The sequence below is a fragment of the Camelus dromedarius genome, chromosome 21, assembly GCF_036321535.1.
Source record: "Camelus dromedarius isolate mCamDro1 chromosome 21, mCamDro1.pat, whole genome shotgun sequence".
Classification (NCBI taxonomy): Eukaryota; Metazoa; Chordata; class Mammalia; order Artiodactyla; family Camelidae; genus Camelus; species Camelus dromedarius.
Window position 1 is genome coordinate 21,859,608 of NC_087456.1, and position 21,566 is coordinate 21,881,173.

Sequence of the window (21,566 nt, forward strand, 5' to 3'; positions counted from 1 at the left end):
CATCACCCCAGGAGTAAGAATCGGAGCAAAGAAAAGCCACTGTGGTTATTTATGTAAGTAAACAATAATCTGCTCTGCTATCTGGAGACCTATGTTGGCATTCATGATAATATTAATAAATATAGATATTAAAACTTAAAGACTAAATAGCCTTTCTATAACCAATAGTAAATATTTGGAAATGTGAAAGATTGGTCTAGTCAAATAAGTTTTAAAACTTCACACTCTGAGGCTCTTTCTTCACTCTAAACAGACAGCAATGATGGATTAAAATATAAAAAAGAGAACATTAAAAAAACTAAAGCAAGTAAACAATTCCAGGAAGCAAAAGTAGGACAGAAATGCAAAGTAGTGAAGTGGGCTACAACTGGAAGTCTCCTGGTCACTAGGTTTTTTGAAAGTAGGCAGAGATGGACTTGAGTTCCATTTCTGGGCAGTTTGCAGATACTTATAAATCTTAAACTGACATTTATGCTGTAAAAAATTATTATTTTCTATTTAGTCGCATGCCATCACGTTCTATCAAAACCCATTTCATAAAATACTTCATTCCATATATTTCTCTGGATACTTCCCACTTATCTTAGTAGATAATTAACCAAATTAATGATAACTATATATATTATATAATTAAAGGATTTGAAAATTGTACTTACTTTTTTACCACATCAAACATGGTTTTCTCTACATTTACCAACCATTGTTCTATACCACTTCTTACACGGATTTTCCTAAAATAAAAAAAATAATATTATGAAGAATTAAAATTTTTTATTCAATAGTTTCACTCCTTTGATAAGCCTGTAGACCAAGTTTTCTACACTTATAATATTCATGAGCCAAAGGACTATAATTCTATATCCTTTGGTTTTTCTAGATCTTATTTGGAAAACTATGCAGAAAACATATTACCAATCTTTAGGAAATTTTGACTTCAAAACCATAAATTTGCAAAATTAAGAGGATCTAGTAAAATATGAATTTCCAAAATAGATAAATTATATTACGAAGCATTTTTAGATTCCTTAGTAGATCTTTTAAACAGCAAGCCTGGGTCAGTGTTGGGTTAGGGGTTCTGTGAATGAGAAGGCTTGGGCACAACATTGTTTAATTAACTCACATTAGGAGACATATGCCAAAGACTAGTGAGCTCTTATAAGGGCTGGCAAATTGGACCAGTGTAATGGAAGAACTGAGCTTACTGTAAGTGCCTGGAAGCCCTTCATGACCAAATCAGAGGTCAGTGGAAGCAGCAGCAGGAGTAGCATCAGCAACCCTAAGCAAATAGCAAATAGCAAATTTCCTTCCTATCTATGTTCATATAATAAAACCTTGGCTCACAGGATGTATTAATAAATATAGATATGGAAAAGTAAAACTCTACATAAGTAAAATATCTTAGAAGAAATAGTTTGCTTAGCAAACTCCTATGAAATACCAGAATTTTTCCAAGCAAAAGTTTTAAATAATGAAGTTAGTTTTACAGAGTCTAAATGCTTAGTTTGTAACACATATATCATACTTTGGCAGCACAAGACTTTCTCCTTCAGCAGATATGAGCATTGTCACAGCAGGAGGGCCAATTTCTTGTTTCCGTATCAATAACTGTCTTATATTTTCAAAACATTTCACTAGATGAGGCTAAGGACCAGAAACAAATGTCAACAACATTACAAACTTATGACCTGGTTGGGAAATGATATTACTGAACAGAGAATAATGACATTACCTGTACAGACTCAGGATTTCTGCTCTCAGCTAGAATACTGAGAAGTTCAGCATTGCTAAGAAAGTAAAACCTTGGGAAAGCCATTCTTTTAATTTCAAGATAGTCCTGTCAGATCCAAAAGAAATACAATTCAGAGAATATGTTTAATCATGACACGAATTACATCATATATTTATATACAAAAGCCACATTATTAAAGTCACAGTATCCTAGGAGTATTAGCCAAAATAACATCCCAAGCTCAATGAAAGCTATACTTAAACTGCTGAAGAAATTTTAATAAACCAAAATTAAAGCAAATGAAAACCAAAACAAAAATAAAAACAAAAAATCCTACTCTTAAACACATGCACACAAACACACACACATATTATTGATCATTACTAAAGCATTATATTTTAGTATTATCAGCATTGCTTTCCCATGTTTCCAACTTTTTGCTCTTATTTCCCTATCCTGTAAGAGAATAAGTTGTCATTTCAGCAGTTCATCTCAGATTGAACTGTACAGAGAATTCCTCTATTTCCACCCCTCCCCACAACTTAGCTGCTTGCCCAACGGTCTTAACTCTTCCTTCTTTTCAGAGGAAGAAAAACCCATTCACTTACGCAGGCTAAGCTATCCTTGTTTTATTTACTACTCCTCTATAGCTTCCATTTCTGCTTTGCAACAGCCTTCCCTCTTAAATTCTCCTCTTAAAAAAAATATATATATAAGAAACCATCTCCCTTTATTCTTCTCTAGCTGTCTATTTTTATCACCTCTACTCCACATTCAATGTTCTAAAAAAGATAGTCTCTAAACTCAAAATCTTTATTTACTCAGTTCTCACTCATTCTCATACTCTGCCACCCAGCCCCCACTGTTACCAAATATACTGAAAGCTTTTCAGTCTTGTTGCTACATGATATTTACATAGCATTTGACTCTGTTGACTCTGCCCTTCATTTTGACTTCTGCGGTTTTACTCAGCTGTTTTTCTTCATCCCTCAGCCACCTCTAATCATTTGCCTTCACGATTCCTCTCATCCCCTACATTTTAATGTTCACATCTCTGAATTCCATTCTCATCACTCATCCTACCTATGCTCTCTTGAGCTATTTGATACATACTCACTTGTTCTTTGGCAGAGATCACTTCCCTCTGCCCCAGATCTACAAGACCAATTCCTGACTGAAGATGTTTACTTGAGTGTCCCACAAATGTTACATTTGTAATATTATAAAACTTACTTGTTTCCACACAAGCTTCCTCCCTCCTCTAGCCCCTACCTCTATGGTATGCTCATCTTCCACTTAGTTGGCCAAGCCCAGAAATCTAGGCACACTCCTGAACTTCTTTCTTTTATCCTCTAATTACCTATCTGAAGCTCCTGGCTCCATTTTCTTTCATCCTCACCATGATCTTACTTTAGTTCCCCACTCTTTCTAGTCTTTAAACTGGTTTCTTTATATCTATTCTCCCTGCCCCCAATGTATATATATTCTATGTTTCCTTCCAGGGAGATATTGCTAAATTAAATCATTTCACTCTCCTGCTTAAAATCCTTCAATGGCTACTTAATAAAGTCAAAATTTAATGTGCTATTCAAGGCCCTTTGTTATCTATTCCCTGCTTCCCTGAAGAAACTCATCTTTCTACACCTTCCTATTTGCAACCTATGTTCCATTTATACCATCTTGTTTACAACTCCAGAACATACCGCACTTGCTCATGGCTCCGTATCTGTACTTTTCCCCTTGCCTAGGATGCTCTTCCCACTCCCTCCCCTGACACACACCACAACTGTTTTACCTGGCTAATTCATACACTTCTTTCAAGACCCAGGTCAATTACCATTTCCCCCAGATTGGACTAATTTCTCTTTGATATGGTCTTACTATCTAACCTATCATAGTATACATCACAGTGTAATATCTCTTTACTTTGTTGTTCCCTGTAATAGATTTTCAGTTCTGTATTAGTAGGAATTATGTCTTTTATCCTTGAAATCCCAGCATCTAGCAGCAGTGCCTGGTATAAAGCAGGTGCTCAATACATGAATAAATGGAAGATTACCGGTTGGTAATGATGCTTAATAACAGTCCAAAAATATGCTTGAAATAATTAGAAGGCTTATCTCAACGATTGCTTGTTAAACTGGCTATTATTAACTGGATCACTCTGGGTACTGCCTCAGATCATGGATTTATATAGCAGAGGGTTTTCCTGAACACAGAGCTTTCTACAGGCTGAAACTGCCATATGAAGGTATTCTAGAGAGGTAATCACAACCACTGAGACTTATATTCAACAAGAGAAAGAGATGAATGCCTGGAAAAAAATCTTAGTTTATGAAGTGAAGTGAATATGTTCACCACAAACCTCTAATATTAAGAACCAGTTTTTAAAGATATGTATGTCTAGCTGACATCTTAATGTTCTTGAAATGTAAAAATATGTGAATCAATAATTTAATTTATACAGTCATCAAAATTTTCAGTTTCAACTTTTGCTAATTTTATCAACTTAATAATAGTAATAGTGCTAATATAAATAATACTCATTAAGTGTTTTTTTTTTGTGCCAGCTCTTGTGCTTGAAATTCATTATCTCATTTAGTACAAAGTCCTTCAACGTAAGCACTATCATTATTCACAGTTTAAAAACAGGGAAACTTAAGCACTTAAAAATGTGATACTTTGCCTAAGGTCAGTTAGATTGGTCCATCAACTCTTTTTTGCCTCCAGCAGTGTTTCATTAACTCTATAGTGAGAGTTTGAAATATTGTCAGCAACCAGAGTAAAGAAGAAAATCTGCTTTGGAATTGGTTTCTGTAATGCATTACATTACATCTTGTAGATTAAATGATTCTCCACTTTAAGATTGCTATAATTTTACCTCAAGACTTTTCTTTATATATTCAAGATACACATTGCAATTTTGCAGAATTTCAAGGACTCCTGCAGAGGTGGTTATTCGCAAAGCATCCAGTTTGTTTTGTATTTTTAACATTATTTCTTTCCACATGGAAATTACTTGAGAGAAGAGTTTTGCTTCTGCTGGGAGCTGCCTTTAGAAAGAAAATTAGAGATAATTTTTGTTTCTTTAAAGGGACTATAATTAAAATCTATAATCCAGGTACATTCACTACAGGATACTGTTCAATTTACAAAATATACTGATGTTATATTTTTCTGATAAATCATTCATTAAAGATATTTTTGAGTGTCTATTATGTACAAGTGATGTACGAGAATAAATTAGACATATGTTCATTATTTAACAAGATTTTACTTAGCGAGAGATATAAGATACATACATAGAAGGTTCTATATAAAATAAGTAGAAATGAACTATGTCCTAAGCATAATACCCTGTGGGTCCATTCACATTGTTGCAGATGGCAGAATTTCATTCTTTTAAGGTACTGAAATTTGAGAAAGCAACTGGGATCTGAGTAGAGGTTCTTGGAGAAGAAGCTATTTGATCTGGGTTTTAAAGGAGGAATAGTGGTTTCACATGAAGAGAACTGCAGAGAGAGCATTGGGCATAGGAGCAAAAGTATAGAAGGGTGCATAAGAAAATCCAAATTCTCATAGTAATTATCTAATCTTAGGGGATAAGGAAATGTAAAGCAAGTTCAGGATAAGTACAGAAATTTTCCTTTACAGATTATGATCTTCTCCCCTTGGAAAGGGGAAGCAAATCCCACGTATGGTAATCCATTGATATATTAATTTGAGTTTTGTTGCTATTTTTCTGTTTTACTGTTGGAGTTGAATGAGGGAAGTATTTTCAAAGGTTGTGTCATCTAATTCTTTCACTTTCTCTGCTCACCCATATTTCCCACTCTTATCCTACACTAGCTCTAACCAGATTCAAGCTTCCCATGGCTTGGAGGTTCAGACAGAGAAGAAATTAAAGGGAAAACCTTTTTTAAAAAATTGAGTTGATACCACATTACCATATGATATCACTCATATGTGGAATCTAAAAAAAAAAAAAAAAAAAAAAAAAAGACACAAAATGAACTTATTTACAAAACACAAACAGATTCATAGACACAGAAAACAAATTTATGATTGTTGGGGGAAAAGGGTGGGAAGGGATAAATTGGTAGTTTGAGATTTGTAAATACTAACTACTGTATGTAAAATAGATAAGTTTATACTGTATAGCACAGAGAACTATATTCAATATCTTCTAATAACCTGTAATAAAAAAGAACATGAAAATGAATATATATGTATATATATGACTGAAACATTATGCTGTACACCAGAAATTGATACATTGTAAACTGACTGCACTTCAATAAAAATAAATAAAAATTGAGCTGATTATTACTTTTAATTTTCTTTTGTCTCTTAAATGCCCTCTGTCAGAACAGTTATCCACTGACTTATTTTACTAAGCATGATACCCTCTGGACCCGTCCACATTGTTGCAGATGGCAGAATTTTTCTTTTTTTATGGCCGAGTAATGTTCCATTGTGTATGTATACTGCATCATCTTTATCCATTCATCTGTTGATGGACACAGGTTGCTGCCATACCTTGGTTATTGTAAACAATGCCCCCAGTGAACACTGCGGTGGAATACATCTTTTCAAATAAGTGTTTTTGTTTTTTTCAGATATATTATCAGAAGTGGAACTGCTGGATCATTAGATAGCTCTATTTTTAATTTTTTGAGGGAACTCCATGCTGTTTTCTGTAGTGGCTCTACCAATTTACATTGCCACCAACAGTGTTCATAGATTCCTTTTTCTCCACATCATCTCCAACATTTATTATTTGCAGACTTTTTGATGGTAGCCATTCTAACTGGTGAAGTGATATTTTATTGCTGTTCTGATTTGCATTTCTGTAATAACTAGCAATACTATCTTTTCATGTGTCTGTTGCCATGTGTGTATCTTCTTTGAAAAATGTCTATTTAGGTCTTTTGCCATTTTTTTTATTGGACTGTTGGATTTTTTTGATATTGAGTTGTATGATCTGTTTATGTATTTTGGATATTAACCCCTTATCAGTCATATCACTCGCAAATATTTTCTCCCATTCAGTAGGTTTTCTTTTCATTTTGTCACTTATCCCTTTGCTATGCAAAAGTTTAATTAGGTCCCATTTATTTTTGTTTCTGTTTCTTTTGATTTAGGAGATGATCCAAAAAGAGACTGATATGATTTATGTCAAAGAGTGTTTTCTTCTAGGAGTTCTATGGTTTTGAGACTTTTATGTAAGTCATTAATCCATTTTTTGTTTATTTTTGTATATGATGTGAGAAAATGTTCTAGTTTTATTCTTTTACATATAGCTGTCCAGTTTTCCCAGCACCACTTATTGAAGAGGCTGTCTTTTCTCCATTGTATATTCTTGGCCCCTGTATTACAGATTAATTGACCATGTGTGGATTTATTTCTGAACTGTCTATTCTGTTCCATTGATCTATGTATCAGTTTGGTACATATGCATGGTACAGCAGGTACCATGCTGCTTTGATTATTGTAGTTTTGTAGTATAGTCAGGGAGAGTGATACTTACAGCTTTGCTATTTTTTTCTCAATATTGATTTTGGCAATCTGAGGTCCTCTGTGGTTCTATATAAATATTAGGCCTATTAGTTATTTTTAAAATGTCATGGATATTTTGATAGGAACTGCACTGAAGCTGGAGATTGCCTTGGGCAGTATGGACATTTTAACAATACTAATTCTTCTAATCCATGAATATGGGACATCTTTCCATTTCTCTGAATCATCTTCATTTCCCTCAACAGTGTTTTATAGTTTCCAGAGTACAGGTCTTTTCACCTCCTTGGTTAAATCTATTCCTAGGTGTTTTATTCTTCTTGATGCAATTTTTAATGGGATTGTTTCCTTGCATTCTCCTTCTGATAGTTCATTATTAGTATATAGAAAAGCAAGAGAATTCCATATATTAACCTTATATCCTGCAAATTTACTGAATTCCTTTTTAAGTTTCAATATTTTTTTGGTGGAGGCTTTAAGCTTTTGTTATAGACTTGGTTTTAAAGTCTCTTTTGTCTGATATGATCACTGCTACCCCTACTTCCTTGCTATTTTATCTGCATGAAATATATTTTTCCATCCCTTCAATTTCAGTCTGTGTGTGTGTCTTTAATTCTGAATTATCTTGTAAGCAGCAAATAGATGTGTCTTCTTTTTTATCTCAATCAGCCACCCTTTATCTTCTGATTGGAGCATTCAGTCAATTGACATTTAAAGTGATTATTGGTAGGTATGTACTTATTGCCATTTTGTTACTTATTTTCTGGTTGTTTTTACAGTTCTCTATTCTTTTTCTTTTGGTTTCTTCCCTTGTGGTTTGATGATGATGTGTGTGTGTGTGTGTGTGTGTGTGTGTGTGGTATGCTTGTGTTCTTTTCTCTCTGGTTTTTGTGTATTTATTATACGGTTTTGATTTGTGGTTACCATGGGGTTCATATATGTTGATCTATATTCTCTTATTTTAAACTGGTAGTCATTTAAGTTCACAGTCTAGAAGATCTACATTTTTTTTTACTCTCCTACCCCACATTTTGTTTTGCTGTCGTATTTTACATCTGCAAGTTTATCCCTTTACTGTTTATTGCAGTTATAGTCGATTTTACAAGCTTTTTTTTTTTTGTCTTTTCATTGTTGTACTAGCTTCTTTGACAGATCCTCAGTCTTTACTATATATTTGCCTTTACTAGTGGGATTTTTCCTTTCCTATAGATACTTATTTTATGGTTTTGTCTTTTTCACTTAGAAAAAACTCTAACATTTCTTTTAGGGTAGGTTTAATATTGATGAACTCTTCTAGTTTTTCTTGTCTGAGAAATTCTTTATCTTGCCTTCTATTCTAAATGATAATCTTGATGGATAGAGTGTCCTAGGTTTCAGAGGTTTCCCTTTCAGGACTTTGAATATACCTTGCCACTGTCTTCTGGACTGCAATTTCTGTACAGAAATCAGCTGATAGCCTTATGGTGGTTCGCTAGTAACTGACTCTTTTCCTCTTGCTCCCTTTAGAATCTTCTCTTTTAACCTTTGCCATTTTATTTATATGCCTTAGTGTGGGTCTGTTTGGGTTCATTTTGTTTGGGACCCTCTGAGCTTCCTATATCTGTATATCTGTTCCCTTGCTTAGGTTTGGGACGTTTTCAGCCATAATTTTCTCAAATACATTTTCAATCCTCTTCTCTCTTTCTCTTCTCCTTCTGAGACCCCTATAATATGAATGTTGGCATGCTTAATATTAACTCAGATACCTTAGACCGCTTTCACTTTTTTAAATTAGCTTTCCTTTTTGCTATTCTGATTGGATGACTTCCACTGTTCTGTCTTCCAGATCACTTATGTGTTCTTTTGTATCACTTCATCTGCTTTTAATTCCTTCTAGTGTGTTTTTCATTCCAGTTATTACAGTCTTCAGTTCCGACTGGTTCTTCTTTTTTTAATATTTTCTAGTTTCTTTTTAAAAAATTCTCAATGTTTTCATCTATTCTTTTCCTTAATTCAGTTAGCATTCATATTACTAATACTTTGAACTAATTATCTAGTAAATTATTTATTCTGTTTCACTAGTTATTTTTTCAGGGTTTTTCTCTTGTACTTTCAATTGAGACAAATTCCTCTGTTTTCTCAATTTGCTTAATTTTATTGGTCTCTATTAGGTAAAACAGTTACCTACTGCTTTATTGAAGGGTTGTACTTGTATGCGAGCATCCACACACAGTCTGTGTGTACCCAGTGGCTTTGGTGGAAGAGCTAGATCTGATGTGAGGATGAGTCATATCTTTCCCCAGAGTGTGCTGACAGCTACCAACTTGGTAGGAGGTGGCGCTGGAGACACAGGGACTAGAGCCACAGCCATGTGTGAGCTGGAGCTTCTCCTCTGCTCAGCAGCCAACACCACCCAACTGGGGTGAGGTTGGCTTCCAAATTGCTGAAGTGGAAGCCCTGAAAGTCATGCCCAAACTGGCTCCATCCCCTCTAAGTTGTGCTCTTCCCATTAGCTTTTTATCAATAACTGAGAAATAAGGCTTATTTATAAAGGTGTTGCTTAGAATCATTTATGAAATAAAAAAGTCACGTAACAATGATTCAGCAGAATGTACCCGTATGCCTACAGGTAGAATTGTTTTAGTGTTTATTGAAGAAAATATTTCTCAAAGATTACAGGAAGTAAATTTCCAAACATACATTTTTTTTAAACCTGTATATGGCATATTTTAAGTTTTTTACCTTTGTATTTCTGTAGAATGAAAGATCGGTTCAAGATAAAGCCAATTTCTTTGGCAATTCATCCATTCCTCAAGAGTGTAAGAGAAGAGAGTCAAGTTTTGATCCCATTCATCTGCAAGATCCTACAATAATAAAAACACATATACACACAAATTTAAATATATACAATTAGATTATGAAAGTCATATGGTAGAACTGAAAAATCAAGGATGATTATCAGTCACTGACATACAAAATGTAATTATAATAGAGAGTCACATAAATGAATATAAATCTAATTATATGTAGTTTTGGGAGAGGTTTAAGATGTCCTGTTCAGCCAATTTTCTGTTTTATTGTACAATATACAAATATTTTTTGGTATGCATATTCTTTCATTCCTTTCCTTAAACATTTTGCACCTATGTAGATGTACATGTAATATCTTTACCAGTTTACCTAAGTGCAACCATATTATACACATTGTTCCGTAACTTGCTTTTTTTTTTTTTTTAAACTTACTAGTGTCTTTTAGAAAGGTTTTATGTTAATATTTATGTTTTCTCATTATTTTAATTTCAGGATATTCCACTGTTTTTTTTTTCCAACTAGTATATTTCTTAAGTAATAGGAAAATGAGTAAAACTCAGTTAATAACAAAATGTTTATTTAAAAATCAGTAGACTCGTCTATCCCCTAACTCTGGCTCCTCAGAGGGAACCACCTGTAACTCATTCATATTTCTCTTCTAATATTTACCTCTATATTTCTTTCTTTCAGAATTTATTTCTATTTCAATAGCTTTATTAAGGTATAACTGATATACAGTAAACTGCACATATTCAAAGTGTACAATTGGATGTTCTGATATATGTTTATAGCTTTGAAGCAATCACCACAGTCAAGATAATGAACGTATCCGTTATCCTAAAAGGGTTTCCTAAGCCCTGTTGTAATATCTTCCTCCCAACCTACCTACTCCCATTCCCTAGGCAACCACTAATCTACTTTGTGAACCTAGACTAGAACACACTTTTTAGAATATTATATAAATGGAATCATACAATATGTATTCTTTTTGGTCTGGCTTCTTTGATTCAGCATAATTATTTTGATATTCATTCATGTTGTTGTATGTAATAGTTCATTTCTTTTTTATTGCTGAGTAGTATTCCACTTCACAGATATACCAATATACTTACCATTCACCAGATGTACATCTGGGCTGTTCTACTTTTTCACTATTATAATTAAAGCTTATATCACTATTCAGGTGCAAGTCTTCCTTTCTCTTAGGTAAATACCTAGTAGTGGCATGTCTGGATTGTGTGGTAGGTATATTTTTAACTTTTAAAGAGATTATAATATTTTACATTCCATATAGCTCTATCCAATGTTCATGAGTTATAAGACTTTCTGTTGTATCTGGTGGATATAGGTATTATTCCAAGCCCTGCAATAATGGTTCCTTCTAATTCTCTCAAGTGGCCATTCCCTGGTCTTGAGTATTTTTCTCACATTCACATGTGAGTGGTTGGGGCTGCTGCAATACTTGACTGGGGACCTTCCACACATCTCAGCCTCCCTGATGATTTATCATGCAAACTCCAGCCTCCTTTGGCTCCTTAGTCTTTCAACAGCATCTCCTAATATCAAGGAGTCTACCCTCTCTCACAACCAAAGTGTGGAAATGGACATTTTTCACAGAACTAGAACAAACAATCCTAAAATTTATATGGAATCCAAAAGACCCAGAATTGCCAAAGCAATGAAAAAAACAAAGCTGGAGGAATAAACTTCTCAGACTTCAGACAATACTACAGAGCTACAATAATCAAAACGGTGTGGTATTGTCATAAAAACAGACATATGGATCAATGGAACAAAATAGATAGCCCAGAAATAAATCCACAGACCTATGGTCAATCTTTGACAAAGGAGGCAAGAATATACAGTGGACAAAAGCAGTCTCTTCAGCAAGTGGTTGGGAAAACTGGATAGCAGCATGTAAATCAATGAAATTAGAACACTCCCTCACTCCAGACACAAAAATAAACTCAAAATGGCTTAAAGACTTAAATATAACACAAGACATGATAAATCTCCTAGAAGAAAATACAGGCAAAACAGTTTCTGACATAAATCTTAGCAATGTTCTCCTAGGACAGTCTACCCAGGCAATAGAAATAAGAGCAAAAATAAACAAATGAGACCTAATGAAACGCATAAGCTTTTTCACAGCAAAGGAAACCATAAGCAAAAGAAAATGACAACTTACATAATAGAAGAAAATATTTGCAAATGATGCGACTGACAAAAATTTAATTTTCAGAATATATAACCAGCTCATACAACTTGATAAGAAAAAAAACAAACAACCCAATCCAAAAATGGGCAGAAGACCTAAACAAGCAATTCTCCAATGAAGACATACAAATGGCCAATAGACACAATGAAAAATGCTTAATATTACTAATTATCAGAAAAATGCAAATCAAAACTACAAGAGGTATCACCTCACACCATCATGGCCATCATTCAAATGTTCACGAACAATAAATGCTGGAGAGGGTGTGGACAAAAGGGAACCCTTCTACACAGTTGGTGGGAACGTAGTTTGGTGCAGCAAATATGGAAAACAGTATGGAAATTCCTCAAAAAAACTAAAAATAGACCTACCATATGACCCAGAAATACCACTCCTGGGTATATATCCAGAATGAACTCTAATTCAAAAAGATACATGCACCACAATGTTCATAGCAGCATTATATAAAACAGCCAAGACATGGAAGCAACTTAAATGTCCACTGACAGATGACTGCATAAAGAAGTTGTGGTATATTTATACAATGGACTACTACTTAGCCATTAAAAAGAAGAAAATAATGCCATCTACAGCAATGTGGATAGAGCTAGAGATCATCATTCTAAATGAAGTAAGCCAGAAAGAAAAATACCATATGATATCACTCATATGTGAATCTAAAAAAAACAAAAAAAAACAAAAAAAGAGGAAAAAGGACACTATGAACTCATCTAAAAAACAGAAACAGACTCACAGACATAGTAAACAATCTTATGGTTACCAGGGAAAGGGGGTGGGAAGGGATAAATTTGGGAGCCTGAGATTTGCAAATGTTAGCCACTATATATAAAAATAAACTTTTAAAAGTTTTTGTATAGCACAGGAAACTATATTCAATATCATATAATAATCTTTAATGAAAAAGAATATGAAAACGAATATATGTATGCATATGCATGACTGGGACATTGAGTTGTACAACAACATTGTAAATAACACATTGTAACTGACTATACATCAGTTTAAAAAAAAAAAGAGTGGAAAATCAAAGCAGTAAGTTGGGGCAATAATAGGGCTCACCTTGTTTGTTTCTCAACTCTCAGAGATGCTTGTCCTTCGATGCTTGATGTCCACTGTCCTAAAAATGATTGTTCACTATGTTTTGATATCTTTGATATTTGACATTTTGATTTTCTGTTCTGATTTGTGTATTTCAGGCAAAATGGCATATCCAGTCCATATACTCCATCTTGTCTGGAAGTGGTAGTGTGTGTGTGCGCACGCGCACACGCGCCCATGCACACGTGAACTGTTCAACTTCTTAAGTATGACTAATTTATCAGTTATTAAATTCATTTTTACTTCTAAATAAAGGCATTTAGTGCTGCACATACTCCTTTTCATAGAGCTCTAGCTAATTATGAAAAGGTTTGATTTATAATTCTCTCCTTTTGCTTATTTCTAATTTTAAAAATTTGATTATATTTCCTATATACTCTTATGGTTGCTTTTTAATTTCCATTTTTTCTGGATGGCTTTGTTATTGGTGGTGGTCCCTTTTTTTTTTTTTGCTATTTTTTTGCTGTTCATTTTAAAATCTACTGCATGTGGTTAGAAAACAGCCTATTTGCTTCATCCCTTTTTTGTAATTTATTGAATTGTTTTCCTCTAAGGTCTAATTAATTGACACTTTCCACAAAAGACTGTGTGTTTGCAAATAATGTGAATTCCATTTGTTGATACATACTTCTCCCTCTTTTGTTCTTTATATACCTATAATCAATTATGGTAATTTACTGTTAGATATCTCTGTATTATTATAAATCTTGTTTAGTTTCCTGAAGTTTTAAAATGATTCATAGCTATGGCATGGGATGTGGGGCTGACCAGAGAGGGACTATTATGGAACACTGAAAACAAGCTGATCCTATGGTTCAATTTCTAATTATATTAGAATAGATGTAGAGGCTCCTGAAATAATTATAGGGATATACAAGTACAGATGTAGGATTACCCTTTAAGAGCAATAGCACAAGAAATGAAAATGAAGCACAACAGCAAGCTGAATCTCAAGGTAATCGTTTTTGCAAGAGGACTACTAGGACTGTGAGTATTGCTAGCAGCAGTGACACTGCTGGCAAAAGTCATGGTTTACAGGGTCATATTTTTATTTGATCTAAATTTATCTTGTCTGTCCAAATTAAACTTTCTGACATTTTCTCATGAACAATTAATGTTTCCATAAAAAGATATTTTTAGTATTCAAAATACTAAATATTCAATCCCCTTTCTATATAAGAATGAGATATACAATTCAAAAGCTTAGACAATGCAAAAAAAAAAAAAAGTGTTAATACAGACAATAAAAACATTTTCCCTCTGCCATAATATTTACCTTAATGGGCCCGAGATAGGAAGTTCCTTTAACTGTTGCAAGGATTATTTGAGACTCTTCTAATTGAGCTAGTATGTCATCTATAGATGAAATTATTAGGATAGAGTAAGTCTCCGTGTGATGAGGAACTAAATGTAAAGGAGTAGTGTTCCAAAGATCAATAATCTTAAATAGCATTTTTTCAAGAGCAGCTTCATTAGTTGCTGAGGTTGATATTTCATTTATTTCATTTTCATACTGAAACATCTAAAATAAAAAAAATTTAATATCCATTTGTGCAAATAATTTGACGCATGTAAAACAGACGGTTTAAGTGAATGTGTTAAAGTTACACCAAAAGTACTGAAGATCTGATTCCAGTTAGGCTTACATCCTAACAAGAGATTTCATGGTCTAAACTTCATGACATTGCCCTTTTCAGTTTTTAATCATCCTATTTAACATTCTTCATGCTCAGTGAACATTTCTGGCCACAATATTTACTTCATCTTATTCTAGTCAGTTAAAAAATAGCTAACAGCACCTTCTGTATATGTGCAGATGGTATTATTTCCTTCAGTTTTTTTTCTCTGCACTAAAGCCAACTGCTTAATTATTTTGTGACATGCTTTTACTTCCTATAATAATTCTTGAGATATAATCATCTGAGAGAATATAACTCTAATGGACCCAGCCTTCCATGGCTTCTTTTGCCACAGCTCCATGAGGATAAATGTCTCTCAAAATACCGTTATGGTGTATATAGAGGCCTTTCCATTTGCACTGACTGACAATTCCTATTAGGCAAAATCCTGATATAGATCTCCAGATTCACTTACTGTAATAAAGACATTCAGAGAACTTCTCATCCCTGCATCTTAGAAGTAACTAGTTGGGCTGATTGTTTTTATCCTTTAAAGAAGCCTCTACCACTGCTCCCTTATGTTATCTTCATGGGGTTAAAGAGTTGTGCCTAATCCCTCTGTTTTGGTAATGCAGCTCAGTGGGGACTATGAACAAATATGACTAGTTTTCATCATTTCTCTTACGGGTCTGACAAAGATGGGTGTAAGATTGGTGGAATTAGTTGATTGTTTATGGCATTAAGTAACAGTTTTTGGAAAGAGGTCTGTCTTTTGACTTAGATTATTCATCCAAAGGCAGATCATAGTACTATCAAGTTTCTGTGCTGAAGAAAGAACTTTGTGCCTAATGCTAACATCTGAAATTGCTAAAAACTAAATCCAGACATTGATAATGTGTAAAGCAAAATTTCATTCAAGTCAATTTAGCCCTTTCATGCCTTTATGGTCAAAGTTTGGGACCTTATTGACAAATGGTCCGATCTTCCAACTTACTTGGTAATATCTGGGAGATTTTCGATGAATCTTAATGCCCATAATTAATGATCTGCATTTATTACAAAGAACATGCTTCCTAAAGTAAAAACAATCAACCATAAAGCAACTGTGTTCATCTTATGCATATTATTGACCTCTTCCTCTCAACTTACTTTGTGACATGCTTTTAATGTCACAGATTTTTCAGAGTCTGCATAACATCTTAGGCAGAATGGTTGTCATATAACATAATTTATTCATCTGATAGAATCACAAATGAACTTATACATAGCTTGTCTTGGACAGCCTTGTATCATGACCAATACCTCTAGGTCAAACTCAAGTTATTCATACTTTAGTAAACGAAGGCTGGGTTTCTGGAACAAACCCTGTCTATAGACTAGGCACTTTACACTATACTGGCTAAGTTGCTGAATTTCTACAGGATGATCAAAATCATCCAGAAACTCAGAGTTCACTTAAGATTACTAGCTGATTGCCTGCTTATCCCTTCTGACCACTAAGGTAATTGATCTCAACAAGAAGGGTTGTTGAGGTTATAGTATTTCCTGGCCACAGTATTTCAGAGGCTGAATCGTAGTTTATCACTTCTATTCAGATGTTGAATTACCTTAATTTACACCCTCCAAAAACTGTGTGGGACTTCCTTTTTAAACTATTCATGTTGGAAATGTAAAGCTAGCTTAGTGGAATCCTTTGAGGTATTACAGGTCACCAACCCAATGTAGGCCACCAGCTGATCCCCTCTAGGCCTATTTACCCTCTTGCTGCTATATTTAGTCTGTCATATTCTACCCTTTACCTGACTTGCCCAGGAATAATCCCAGTAACCCGACTTTGAAAAAAACATTGTTGAAATTGCTAGATTTTTTGAATAACATTTGAATAAACCTAGCTGTTGGCACTGACCTATATATTCTGAAACTATCTAGATATTTTGATGAATTCACTCTTGGAACACAGATCAATTAGGCTCTGGTAACATTTCAGGAAAGGATGAGAGATTTAGATGGAATGAGGAAAGAGAGAGGAAGATAAGATTTGAAAATTATTTTATGATTTTTAGCTTAAGCAAATGGGAGAAAAAAAAAAAAAGGAAGTGCCATTAACTGAGATGGGGAAGAGAAAGGAAGAGTAGAATTTTGGAGACGGAGAAAAAGAAGCACATTTTTGACATGTTAACTTTGAAATATCTCTTAGACATATAAGTGGAGACTGAATAGAAAATTGTATCTGTGAGTTCAGGAGGGTGGCTAAGGTTAGATAGAAATATAAAAAAATCTAATTTTTAAAATCAATTAAAGTTGTCTTTAAAAATTCTTCTTGCCCAATTAAAAAAAAATTTCCCATTTCCTCATTACAATAAATCATTTAGTAGAAAATTATAGGTGTAAAATACATTAGATATTGTAAACTGTGGAACATGAAATATAAATAAAGCTTATTGTAAGATAGGCATGAAAATAAAAAATTTTAATCATGAAAATCATAAAAAAAAATTATATTTTTATAACAGAACATACATGGCAAATCAAGTAGTTGTTAACCGTATATTTTAAATAAAATATCAAGTTATTGGTAGGGCTACCCTAACATGCTCTTAATATATTTTCATTTTACATAAAATATAAGAAGTAGTTTTCATTTTCCTATTTCTATAAAATTTACTGTCTGTAAGAAGTAGCACTGTTAAACAATAAAACACTAATTTCATTTGTCACACACGAAAGCCAGTATTACTGTTTTCTAATCACCTATGTAATAATGGCAGGATAAATGGCTTACTCTTATGATATGTTCATATTTTTTTAAACCAAAAAACAAATTTACTATTTAACATAATCTTAGTTTATCAGTTATTAGTCTGTACTAAAATATCACCAATTAAACATAATTTCCTGTCACTTATCATTTACTAACATAGGCCAACTTTTCCAGACCGTTCTATATAAACTTCTCCGTTTCCTAATTTCTACTCCTTTAAGATTTACTTGCCTACTTAAAATTGGCCCCTCTGGTATGCTAACTTTTTTTTCTAAACAATTTTAATTTACCTTAAGTGCTAGAAGATTCTCTACTGTACAGTTTCTATCAAGAGAAACTGACTTTCCAATAATCTCCTGGAGAGCCTCCCAATGCCTTGGCTTGAGACAGGGGTTTCCTAGTGATATGATGACAGGCAGTTCTCGTTTAAAATCTGTCACTGATTGCTTAAGATGTGTTACCATGTCGTTTTTAGGCAAACCTATAAGAAGCAATGGGTCAAGAAGCTTACCATGTGTTCATCAACTTCTTTAAGCCAGAAAACAAATTTTCTATTTAATGTAATACTAGTTTTATCAGTTATTAGTCTGCACTAAAATAATGAGTTTTATTATTAGTATCTTCCTCCCATAAGAATTAAGTGTGGATTAAAATAAAGAAAAACAGTCACATGGATTGGTGATTAAACCCAAGACCATCAGATACCAAGTTATCCTGGAAAACTCGATACCAGGGATAGCCAGCTACCACCTGTTTTCTCAGATTTTCACTGACAAGACAGATATTCAGACAGACAGGTATACGTATACATTTCAAAAGACTGTTACAGGTTTTGAGCTTTTAAGTTCTGCCCCATAAGGAAGAATATCAAGGGAAAAAATTCTGTCACTATCATTTCATAAAGAAAATGTCTTCACACTAAAATGTATGAAATTTAGGTAAAAACTTTGCCATAGACCAGTATTAGTCTGTTCTCGGGCACTGACAACCCACCAGGGTACAGGACTCAAAATCTGTGCAGCTGAAGGTTTAAGCCTTATAACCTTTTTAATCAATTTATAAAAGAAAGGGGGAGGAGACAGAGAAACAGCCTAAGTAGGGGACTTGGGAGAACTAAAAACTATACCCATATTCTTGAATATCCAATTTACACAGGTAAGGCTTGTTTTATAAAGCCATGTCGAATAACATAAATGTTTTTCAAGACCTACTTAAATACAAGGACAAGAGAACTTTGGCTTCTGCAGTCTATACTTTGACAAATAGCAAGATTTTATCTGGGAAACTATGGATAAAAGAAACTACGGTTAAATTATACAAGAATTATTTCTTGTATAATTTAAAGTGTTTTCCTTGAGAGGAAATTATAGTTTAAAATGTAGCTGAGAGATAAGAGAGGAATTTAAAAAACAAAAACATTCTCTTGCCAAGTGAAATAAAACTTTCTTTTCGGAAAGGATATGATCTTACAGAATTGCTCATGCAGGTACAACATCTCTACATTGGCAAGATTTCAGATTTGATGATTAGCAGATGGAAACCCTCTCAAAATGACTCTAGCTGTTTCCTCCACTGCCAAAAGGATAATATAGGCATACATAGTGAGGATTTACAGGTGGGCCCTTATCATCAAAACATTTCTGGCCCTAAGAAGAGCCAGAATCATGGTGAAGTGTTTGGGGTTCTACCTAGGGAACCCACTTTTTAACAGATATAAAAATTGTTATTAATTACTTTAAAAGTTTTTGCAAACTTTTAATCTCTTTTTTGCTTTAGGAAACTATTCCTACCTCCACTCTTGCACTCTCTTTTCAGCCATTAATGGTTAGCCCTAGGAACAGGTAAAGTAACAAAGCCAAGGACAATGATCTCACTGACCCAGAGACCATTTTATGTGTAATCCTAAGTAGGAAAACTTGAGAAAGCCACTTTACCTTTTTCTAGTACAAAGATTATCTGCATCCATTTTGAAACATTTCTATGTACTGATTCTATATCAATACTGTGAAGAGTGCTATTCCTCCATTCCCGAAAGAGTGTTCCCCAGTCCTCTTGTGCATCCCATAATATTTTCCTTAATGTTAAGTCATATTCAATGTCAGCGATCTCTGAAAGCACAATCTGTGTAATCTCTTCCATATTAAGAGAATGCATATGAGATTGGGCATCATCAAAACGATCCTGATAGTTTGAATATGTTTTAGCTTTGATGGCTAAACTTGCAGCTTCCTCTGAGAGAGTGTGGATCATTTCCATTGCTGTTGACAATTGAGTACCAGCATATAACAGAACAGGATCTCTTATCTAAAAAATAACAGCAAGACATTCTTAAGAGGGAATATGTTCTGAACACAAACATGTTTTATTGACATTTCAGTCTGCCATCTAAGCTTCAACAAAGATTATTTGCAATCATTATCTGAAAAGACTGTCCTTAGTTTATAATTGTGATTATGGTTAATTTTAATTATTTTAAAAATCATATCTATAATTTATTGTATACCTTTTCTAACTCAGGCCCTGTGGTAAGTAACATTTACAACCTTATTTACTAAGTCCACACAAGAAACTCAAAAGATAGTTTATACTTTCCACAATTTTTCAAGGAAGTTCTGAGGTTATAAATCATTTTCCCACCATCTAATGGTAAGTGGCAATTCCAGGGTATGGCCCTAGGACAGCCTGACTCCAAAACTTATTTCCTTTTTCTGATCTTGTTGAACTTCATATTACTTTTATGATGCTTGTCACATGTTGCCTTGTATTAGTTTTACTACTGTACATGAGATTGTGAAAATAACCTCTGAAGAGGGATATAAGTAAAATACTGCCCTGATTTACCCATTATTAAATTATAAAATTCTAAAGATTAAGGATAGTTTTACTGATTTATTTTTGTATACCTCACAGAACCTAGCACAGTAAAATGCTGTTGAAAGAATAAATTAATTTAGATCCTATCACCTTATTCTTTAAAGAAAAATCCAACCCATGGAACTGCATGTAACATTGTTTTATGTGCAGTGTGGTCATCCAATAAACACTGGTAACAATCATAACACATTAAGCTGTGTACAATTGATAACAGTATCTGTGATAATGGACTGGGCTTAATATATAATCTATAACAGTGATGCTTATATAATGGATTATAATAAAAATTTCCTTAGGCTTCTCCCATAATTTTCCATTCATCAATATTTATTAATGTTTGCAAATGAGCTATCTTGAGAAAGGGAGATACTTGGAGAGATATTACTTGGAGAAATAATCTTAACTGCTTAGGTGGAGTCAAGGTAAAGTTTTGCAAATTCTATCAGCAGTTTTTGAATGGAGACCTTTACAGAATGGTATCAGCCACCAAGTATATAAATTAAATAGTTTAAAAGGTTATGCAATTGAAGTCAGAAGATGGACTAAATATGCCCCACCCTGTATTTCCCAATGAATACACCTATCAACCCTGGACAGAATACATGGAGGGAGCAGTGATGGGAGGAATCTGAAAGTAAATTGTAGAAGACAGATTGAGGAAGAAGATTGTAATTTGAAACGCCACCAAATTAGTGGTGAATTTACCATTTTTTCCCCTGACCTAAGCTCTAGAAACCTGGGAGTAAGTTTCATGGGGCACAAACAGTGAGAGCTTCAGGAGAACCTGTTAGTTCTGACTTAAGGATCAGGAAAGGTTCTGAAAGGTTCTTTGCTTGACCAAACTTTAGTCAGTCTCCCAAGCCTTCTCCTAGGCTCATTCCTGCACTTCTTGTAAAACCTACTTTCAGAAAGAACCCTGCTAAAGTCAGTTAAACCAGA

General features: G+C 33.8%; 1 protein-coding gene across 1 annotated transcript in view; it reads right to left on the bottom strand.

The window, feature by feature from the left end:
• DNAH14 (dynein axonemal heavy chain 14) overlaps window positions 1–21,566 on the bottom strand; it is a 258,985-nt gene that overhangs the window by 170,514 nt on the left and 66,905 nt on the right. The window contains exons 17-24 of the mRNA XM_031438276.2: window positions 19,688–20,057; window positions 18,044–18,234; window positions 14,650–14,895; window positions 9,968–10,089; window positions 4,611–4,782; window positions 1,730–1,834; window positions 1,523–1,641; window positions 657–731 (exon numbers count right to left, since the gene is read on the bottom strand). Coding sequence (XP_031294136.2) covers window positions 657–731; window positions 1,523–1,641; window positions 1,730–1,834; window positions 4,611–4,782; window positions 9,968–10,089; window positions 14,650–14,895; window positions 18,044–18,234; window positions 19,688–20,057 — 1,400 coding nt within the window. The remainder of the gene's footprint in view (window positions 1–656; window positions 732–1,522; window positions 1,642–1,729; window positions 1,835–4,610; window positions 4,783–9,967; window positions 10,090–14,649; window positions 14,896–18,043; window positions 18,235–19,687; window positions 20,058–21,566) is intronic.